A 9,443-nucleotide genomic window follows, 5' to 3' on the forward strand; every position below is an offset into this window, starting at 1 on the left:
CTATATAGATGATTAGACGAGGCCTATAAAAGAAATCAAGGGGATTTGAAACAAGAAAAGGGCACATAAACTGCAAATTTACCGAATAATGAAGGTTTATGGCCACTAACCATAAATGATACTTCCTGATTCACAGGAAAACAAGAAATTGATGAAAATAATCATTAAACAGCATTGTAATTTTAAAAAAATGTTTTTTGTCATGAGGTGCTTCGTATTGTGCAAAAACCAAAAGAAATCTTCCATAAGAAGGTCATATCTTGTTCTGTATGATATCAATTACAGCAAATAAATATAAGCTGATTGAGTGAATGAGGTCGAAATAGTAATGGGTTTGACATAAAGAAGAACCAGTAACACTCAACTTCTGAGACCTATCATCAGTTGGGCTCATCATAAAGAACATATATGTAATTAAAATTACTAAAAAGCTCGATTTTATACACCCACAGGGCCAATCTTCTGAAAGTGTGAAGTGTTAATGAAATCATGAACTCTAGGTAAACATATAAGGGTTTGGATGTTTGTTGGCACCTTATTGAAAAGTTTTAGCATATATGAACTAGAATCACTTTCTGTTTCAATTGAATATATGAAAGGTGCATGGAAAAGCCGAGCGATATAGATAATGCCCAAACAGACATAAAGATCACATTTAGACGTTTCATTTTGTTGCAGCAGTGTATCGTGATGCAGCCACAAAGAGCATCTTTTCAGATCATTTTATGATAGCCATCCGTTCGAATAAGAAGCATATTACAGGAGTGTCTTGGACAATGTTGTTAAAATTGACAAATCCATGCCTTTGTTCATCATACGAATTTCACCCACATCTACCCATGGGCTTCACCGTTACCATATATCACATTCAATTCAAGCAAGGTCGTTTCTACAATGTCCTCATCTTCAACTCACATGACTACTTTTTTTCTATTTTTTCCTCATCTACTGTAAAGTTACCACAACTCAATGACCTAGCTATACTCTCATTTTTGCTTGCAATTCATCCATCTTCACAATACAATGAAATATACTTTGGAGGAGTTGTTACTTTCATACAAGCATTTTATAGATAATTATATAAATCGATATACAGTTTTGATAAGAAGACCACTTTTTAAGAAGGCACTAATGTATTTGACACCAATTATTCATCCAACTGTCCATAAAAGAAGTATGAGGGACAATCAAAAAGAAGTCCTAGAAACTTATTCAATAAATAAAAAATACCTTTCGGATTTGACTATTAGGCAAATCTTCATGAGCATCTGTCCGTTGTACATCAGATTTTGATCCTAATGATGTCGAGGAAGAAGCCGACGGCTGGGGCGAAGATAATGGAGAAATTTTCTTCTCAGGTTCAGAGATTCTGGTGGATCCTTTGCCTGACTTTATTGCAGACAAAACATCCCCCTTCAACAGAGTACCGCGAGGACCAGATGGCATTATTGATGATGCATCGAGCCCATGCTCCGTGATGAGTAACTTGGCAGCTGGACTAATTCGAGTGAAACTAGTTGGAGTTTTTATATCCTTGGTAGTACTACGTTGGATGGGTTTTTCTTCTTTGACACCCACACCACCACTAACAGATGTTTTTACAGCTTCGATGTCATTGGGATCCTCAACCTTGCGAGATAGATTACATTAGTGCGCCCAAGAAGAAGAGATCAAAACAATAAAAGTAATTATAAGAATACAATAAACTTTCAGGCATAAAAGAACTAGCAATAATCAGAAATATGTAAATTGCCCCTTCTAACTTCCAGAAAAGAAAGAACTACGAGTATTCCCTAACCCAGCATGGAAGATTGAACCTTCAATTATTGAGAAAAGAAAAGGAAAGGAATGGCTAATACAAGTTCAAACATTAAAACTTACAGTTATTGCAATGGGCTGTCCCACAGCTACCTCCTTTGAGCCTTCAGGAGCTAGTATCTTAGCCAAGAACCTGCACCCAAATGACCCAATATACCAATAACATAATCGCACCCAACAGTTGGCCCTAGAAGGCATAACTGAAAACTAATTCTTGAAGTACGAATGAAGCACCAAATGCCAGTAAACAGTGTCAACAAGTCAGAGAAGCGTAATATACAAGGTTTTCACATACAGAATGTAAAACATCGCCAGTCCAGAATTGGAAGGGGAAGCTATCAAAAAATTCTATTAGCTTTCCAATGAAATGCACCATAACTATCAAACAGGTTAACACCTAAGGCTACAAGAGAATCAAGATCATAATATTATTAGTTTAAATGTTTTCTATGTTACTATTTAAGGTCCTCCTGCTAGTCACCGCCTCATCACATGACATGGTAAAAAATACGAGTATTGTGAAGATCTTGACCGTATATTAAATCATTCAATAACATGCATTTCAAAGTTAGAAAGAAAAATATTACCCCTCTTCAAGGCTTTCAAATTCAAGGGTAGCTTTGTCTGTTTCGATTTCACAAATAACATCACCCACCTCAATCTGCAATAAGTAGAAAAGGTTGAGAAGAACAAAGAAATAAACAATATAAAGCAGCACATATGAAAAAATAGACATCCTCGTATAATTCAGAGCTGACCTTATCGCCTTCCTTTTTCCTCCATTTGGCAATATTACCCTGATTCTGTAGGCAAAAAAATAACAAAATACTTGAGCAGCGAGTAGTAGAGTGAAGAAAAATATGACAACATAAGATTTATCTCAAGTCAGTTGGAGTTCTTCAGACCATGGTTGGGGATAGTGCTGGCATGTTGAGAACAACGTGAGAAGGAAGTTCAGATGTCTTAATGTCCACAGAACTTGATTCCTGTGCACCATCTTCTCGTGTGATATTTTGTTTATTATCTTTGACTTCTGATCCACTAACAGCAGCCGGAACACTAGCTATATCATCTGAATCCTCGACCTAGTTAAACCAGCTAAAGTCAAATTACAAGATGATGCTCATAACATCCAAATTAATCAAATCAACCAAAGTATGGACTGAAAAATATGGCAATAATCAATGTAATAATTTTGGGGGAATATTTGATGATAATTAATGTAATGATTTAGAGTAGAGTAAAAATAGGAACTCTATACATCTAATGATAAGAAGCTTTCCTCTATGGACTGACTTTGACAAAGTAAGGTTGGCTCTAGATCTTAAAGAGAAAATCATTAATCTACAGTTTCGTATTTGAAAATGTAGTATGATTGTGTGAAAAATGGTAAAACTGTTATTTGTACACAAGACATGGGCATAACAAACGAATAACTAATACTTGAGGTATATTGCACATATACCGTAATTGCTATAGGCTGTCCCACAGGCACATCCTTTGAACCTTCAGGCACTAGTATCTTAGCCAGAAACCTGTAAATTATGCTCCCACAAAGCATCACATCACCACTATAAATCATGGAGATTCAAAATGTGCATTTGATTGGGTGGATAAAGTTACATAAATAGGGAGACTAGAGACTAAATTTATACATGGAACAATGACTTACGCATGAGAATATACTACTATAATAGCATAAAAACAGAAGAAGAATCTCCGTTCTTTGGTTTTACATGATATCTATGCAATGTAATGCTTACTCAAGGAAACATCTCGAGGCAAGAAAATTTTAAACACAATATACTTGACTGTATCTTAATCTAATGATCAATGCAATTTTCTCAGCGAAATCACAGCTGAGCCCATTCTAAAGCAGACTCAAAATTAGAATTTACCCTTCTTCAAGACATTCAAACTCAAGGGTAGCTTTGTCCGTCTCTATTTCACATATCACATCCCCCACTTCTATCTGTTAGATTCAATAAAAGACGACAAAAATAAAATCACGGTTAGGCATCATCAAAATTGGGGTGTCTTTCTTCCAAGTCAACAAATACTTTTTTCGCAGTTTCGTTAAACTGGCATCATATGAAAAGATAACAAGCCATCCTGTCCCCATTCAAAAATAACTACTTAATGTAACTGACCTTATCTCCCTCTTTCTTCCTCCACTTTGCAATGTTACCTTGAGTCTGCAAGGAAATGAACAAGCATGTGAAAGTTTTTAATCATGGTGCCAATGGAATTTTGTCCTGTAAAAGGTCCCAATATGTTTCCAGATTAATGTTCAGATTTTCTTACCATTGTAGGTGACAAAGCTGGCATCTGAATCACTAAATGAGGTGGTTCTGCAGTAACATAACATCTTATGATAAGCTTAATAGTTTAAGCTAAATAAAACGTTAGCACATGTATCAGCTATTTATCAATTTATGAGTTAATATATCGACACTACCGTTTCAAGAGCTAACTGCTTTCACTTGGAAATCATTAAAATAAAGTTGAGAAGAACTCAGTCAGCCTCAAAGAGATCAAACAAACAAAAAATTCAATTTTGTAGAAGGTCAAGCAACACGTTGAAATTGGGTAGTAAGGTCTTACAGAACCAAAGTCATTTAGGTCGGCTGGGCCTAGTCAAGGCTAACAGAAAAAATGTCAGTCAGGTAGACTTGGGCCCTGAGGCCCAATCAACAAACTAAACTCAAAAAGCTGAGCTCATAATCGAACTCCTCCATCTATTGCCATTTCTCTCTCTAACTTCCTAGAATTGTTATTTCTTACACTTACATATGAGGCCCATACACTTAGAACATCTCACGTTCACTACCTCAAGCACATCATGCTGTGAGTAGATTTAAAAAGTAAAAAATTACTTCATTAAAACATTTGACTAGGATGAAAAAAGGTCATAAACCTGGACATCCATAAATTGACGGTCAAATTTAAATAACTGTACTCAACAAATCTTAAAAAAAAAAAAATGTACTCACAACTAGTCCAAGTGCATACTAACACGACCAACAGACTTGCAGAAAGAGAAAGGGTCGAATACCCCCACACAAAAAGATGCATACATAGGGAAGCACTCATTTGTCTCATATTTGAATAGAAATATCAAGTTTAACATTTGAGTAGATATATTAATCTCAGAGCTAGTTCCTTTCATTGTAGGCATTGTTTTCAAAAGAGCCCAACGATTAAACTTGGAAGGTCTCACGTCAGGCCTTCTTTAAGAGCCTTAAAGCTTATACTTCAAGCTTACGTCTCGACTTCCTATGGAGAACCCCACATAAAATAAGCCTAGGGCATCCACATGTGTGCTCCTTTGTCTTGGCAATTCTGGGCTTTTTGTCATTGGCCTCAGCTTTTTGTGTTGGTTTTTTTCTTAATAGAGAATGTTTTAAGGGTTTTTCTGGGCATTAAATCGAATAGGAAATCAGACAAGAGAACAGTTGAAGAGGTATGCCCTCTGCAATATGATGACCAGCTTTCAGCAAGATGTTTCCAATGATGGGAGAACTACTACAAATAACTTGACTCTTTTCACGTTATTCGTGATGTTTCGTTTGAGTCCTTGTTCACTTTTCTCAGGATTCTTTCCTTTAAAGACAAAAAACCAGAAAAATTCTGAGATAGACAAATTCGCTCAAGGAGTTGCAATATTGAACTTAGAAAAGGTATACCTGAAGATGAATAATTTCGGACACCACTCTGCAACTGTCAAATTCCCATAATCACAGTTAGAAATAGAACGCAAAGGTGCAAGGTAAATCTCCAATATATTTTCACCACTAACCTTCAGCTTAGAAGAAATGTCATGGACTCCACTGAACTTTGAAAAAGGAGCAGGCCTGATAAATTTGCATCATTAATAAATTGGCGAACCACAAAAAACAGAAAATTACAAGTCCAGTTAATTAGATATGCAGTCTCCAAACAACCAGTCCGACCCCATGTACAGAGTCAATATCAGAAATGAAGAAATTTTAAGTAAAATTTATATTGTCACTTTTGAGTTGCATGACCAAAATAAACAGAAGCAAAGAAATGGACAATTACAATAGATAACAAGTGTGAAGATTCAAACCTTAACAAAGTGACCTCAAAATCAGCATTAGAGATCAGCATCCTGGAACTACAGCATCAATAATTTGACAATAAGCTATTATGTGATAAAGTTAAAGAACTTTATGCAATTTAAAAGGCATGACAAACATTAAGAGTCCTAAGTAAAAACAAAATAGAATTGCATGAAAACGGAAGGATTTTCTTATCAAAAAGTATATTAGCAGATATGCATGTTACTAGCAAGGGATGTTTTGCCCCATGCCCCAGAATGTCTAATTTTAAGGCAGGAGACATAGGCAATAGACTATTCGACATTGTGAATGGATTGTATTTATTGCATAAGGTAATCTGCTCTCACTGTCTATCTTAAGATCAAAAGTTTTGTCATTCCTGACATATCATTGAAATGGGAACTGAACAATCATTTGACTTAAACTTGTATCATAAGATATATACTAAATTCTCTCTATCAAATCAACTGCTTAGAACTCAGTCAATTGCTTTTACCAATCCATTACATGAAAAGGAATCCATGACTTGATGATACAAGTTGGTATCTCCAAATCCAGAATTCGGCAAAGAAATACTCTAGATGTCTTACAAGATGGTGAAGTGGAAACATTCACTTTCCAGAAAGTTCAGGGCTTCCTAGACTCCTAGTAGAACAGAAGCGATATACATTCTTTTTTAACTTTTTCTAGTCAGTGGGATAATAACCTTATGATTTTAGAAAATTCCCTTTTCCTGTCCAGATTTTCTAAAGAGATAATATCAAAGACACCCTTTGTGTTACCATTTCTTTAGTATTTATCGATTACTGATGTTCTTCATTCATTGTCTTCATCAGCCAACCACAGCATAAGAGTGTAAGACCAAAAAATGAAAATGTCCTACTGATCACATAGTTTCTCATAATCAGCAATACAGTATTAAGTTAGCCCTCGTTTGGCCCCCATTTTGGGGAAATGAAAGTGGGTGGATAAAAAGAAGGAAAAGTTTTCGATTTACGTGTAATATTATTTTATGGAAGAATGTGTGGTTGAAAATAGGAGAGAGAAAAATAAAATGTAATGGAATTGAAATTAACGTGGGCCAAACGGGGGCTTAATCTGTAATTAGTGCAAAATATATGTTCACATTCTTTAAAAGCTACTCTATTGAAGAAATTCCCACTACGATATGTTACGGAAAAAAACAATAGCCTTTTGAGTAACGAACATCGGTGCTTGAAAGAAGCACAGGCAACTTACTTCTGATACGTTAGAGAATTTATTCACTATAATAAATCTCGAAAAATGAGAATGGAAATCAAGCAGAAATTGCAGGCCCTGAGTGAGACTTCTTTCAATCAAAATTTAATCAGAGTAATCTTTTTCTGCATGTGATGTACATCAATAGAAGCAATGTGTACACATCCTTCAAATAAAAATTACAACTTAAAGAACTAATTTAGTCGCGTGTTTAATTTGGAATATATAAATATACACTCACAGTCATCCTTTACATACAAATTACAACTTAAAGAACTAATTTAATTATTTAATTCCATTTATGACTTTTATTAGTGTTTATCAAATAAGAATCTCCGTTTCCCGAGTAGAAAACTATAATTGAACATTTTTAGTACTCATTTTCACCAACTATTCGATCTCTTTATCAATTTTTTTTTGGCTTAAATCGAAATGAATACTTCTTTCTCGATCAACGGATTTTACTGATCCAAATGCAGGAAAAAAACACAACAGATTTACAAAAACAAACTAGAGAGAGAAAAACAAAAAGTACCGATAGAATGATGGATGAGAGGAAGAAAAATATAGAAAACGAGCCCTGAGCAGCGAAGGGGCTCGAGAGATCACCGGATGTCGAAGCCTCGATAACGCCATGAATCAATAAGCCGCAGAATTTCACCTTCAAAAACTTTCTTTACTGCAATCAGAGAGGGGTTTTTTTAGTTTATGTATTTATTGTATTTAGAAAGTTTCCCGCTGGCTACCAACTAATTTTAATGAGTTTTGCTGGGGTGTACCCTTCTACAACTTCAGATCCATTCGAATATTTTATGGAAAATTCTATTTGTACATAATTATTGCACATAATGATGTTCATAATGTGATATGACAATCATTCTGTTATTGATGTTCAAGTGTGAGATTTGAATTAAATATTAGATCCAGTGTCACGTGTAATTATGGACACCATTAGGTAAATAATTATGTACATATAGTACTTCCCATATTTTATTGACGTGAATTCCACCCTTACGTGAGAAGGTATATAGCTTTCGATACATCAAATTATGTATAGTTAGCTTTATCCAATTTTAATAGTAGGAAGTTAGACCTAAATCTTTAAAATATAGCAAATGAATTCTAAACCTTTCATTACAGTTGCAAAATAAATCCATGTGTTGGAATTGTGCAAAATCTATGCGTCATTTTATGAAATTATGTTTTACTCGTACTTGAGAATGACACTCGACATTTTATTGAATATTTGGTGATTCTAGTCATTGACGATAGAGCCTAGTTTAAGCCTCATTTTCAACCACACATTCTTCTATAGAATAATTATACACGTGCTTCAAAAAAAAATTACTTTTTAACCACACATTATTTAAAAAACTATTATTTCATAATGCATTTTATCCCAAAAAATGGGAATGAAACGGGACAAAAATGTAAAGGTTCATTTGGCAAGACTTTTGAAAAGTCAAAAGTCGCTTCTAAGATTAAAAAATCATTTTTTAACATGTTTTAATAATTTTTTGAAATTACTTCACCTAATTAAAAGAGCTTTTAGATAAAACTAATATAACATTTTGCTCAACAAGTCCCACGTATATTGGAAGATTGAATTAACTTATATTAGTGCTTGTTTGGTTGTCCTTTTAAGTATTTATAAGTTATGAATCCTACCAAATACATTGATAAAAAGTATTTTTTATCAAGTCCTATTTCTTTTCCTTCAAAACAATACTCTTTAATTTTCATGCTCATTTTCAATCATATCTTCACATAATAAAATATTTTGCAAGTAAATAAAAAAAATCTCTCTCTCAACCACACGTTCTCCTAAAATTTACTATTCAAAACATCTTTCTTTTTCTTTTCTTTTCTTTTCCTTTTTTTTTTTTTTTAAATAATGGCCATCAAACCATGGCTAGAAAAGATTAACCTTTGCCAAATATGTTCTAAGGTGGATGACCAATTTGTTATTGCGGAAATAGGCTAAGGACCAATTCTACAGTTTTGCCATATTTTGTTTGAAATTTAAAAGGGTAATATGGTCTCAGATGGAAACACAAACTAGAGGGTTGGTGGTCCGGTAAAGTACGGCGGCGGAGCCTTTTTTGGTTTCGCACGTTGCGCTAGTTATGAACTTGTTGTAATGGGCTAATATGTCAAGTTGCTACCCAAAATTTCCGTCCCACTCAGATAAGCAAAATGATAGAAATAGCACGAAGACAGGAGCCATCAATTTGTAAAGAACAGTTATATATTTGTGAAAAAATTCGAAGTTCGACCATATTTGCCCCTTATTTCATATCACAT

At 34.3% G+C, this 9,443-nt stretch overlaps 2 protein-coding genes across 3 annotated transcripts in view; one reads left to right on the plus strand and one right to left on the minus strand.

Annotated features, from left to right (window-relative positions):
- Positions 1 to 729, plus strand: part of LOC111381576 — a 12,417-nt gene extending 11,688 nt beyond the window's left edge. The window contains exon 2 of the mRNA XM_023005370.1: positions 600 to 729. Coding sequence (XP_022861138.1) covers positions 600 to 729 — 130 coding nt within the window. The remainder of the gene's footprint in view (positions 1 to 599) is intronic.
- A 468-nt stretch (positions 730 to 1,197) lies between these two features.
- Positions 1,198 to 7,886, minus strand: LOC111381579 (dihydrolipoyllysine-residue acetyltransferase component 1 of pyruvate dehydrogenase complex, mitochondrial). Of its 2 annotated transcripts, none has more exons than XM_023005372.1 (13): positions 7,675 to 7,886; positions 5,909 to 5,956; positions 5,618 to 5,672; positions 5,505 to 5,538; positions 4,123 to 4,169; positions 3,969 to 4,013; positions 3,717 to 3,790; positions 3,284 to 3,353; positions 2,724 to 2,903; positions 2,577 to 2,621; positions 2,406 to 2,479; positions 1,882 to 1,951; positions 1,198 to 1,629 (listed from the first exon to the last, which is right to left on the minus strand). In XM_023005372.1, the coding sequence occupies exons 1-13, from the start codon at positions 7,773 to 7,775 to the stop codon at positions 1,213 to 1,215; spliced, it is 1,260 nt and encodes a 419-aa protein (XP_022861140.1). In that variant the 5' UTR covers positions 7,776 to 7,886; the 3' UTR covers positions 1,198 to 1,212. The 2 variants fall into 2 exon arrangements, with proteins under 2 accessions (XP_022861140.1, XP_022861141.1); XM_023005373.1 differs by having other exon boundaries at positions 7,749 to 7,873.
- Positions 7,887 to 9,443: the final 1,557 nt, after the last annotated feature.

The sequence above is a fragment of the Olea europaea genome, unplaced genomic scaffold, assembly GCF_002742605.1.
Source record: "Olea europaea var. sylvestris unplaced genomic scaffold, O_europaea_v1 scaffold2334, whole genome shotgun sequence".
Taxonomy (NCBI): domain Eukaryota; kingdom Viridiplantae; phylum Streptophyta; class Magnoliopsida; order Lamiales; family Oleaceae; genus Olea; species Olea europaea.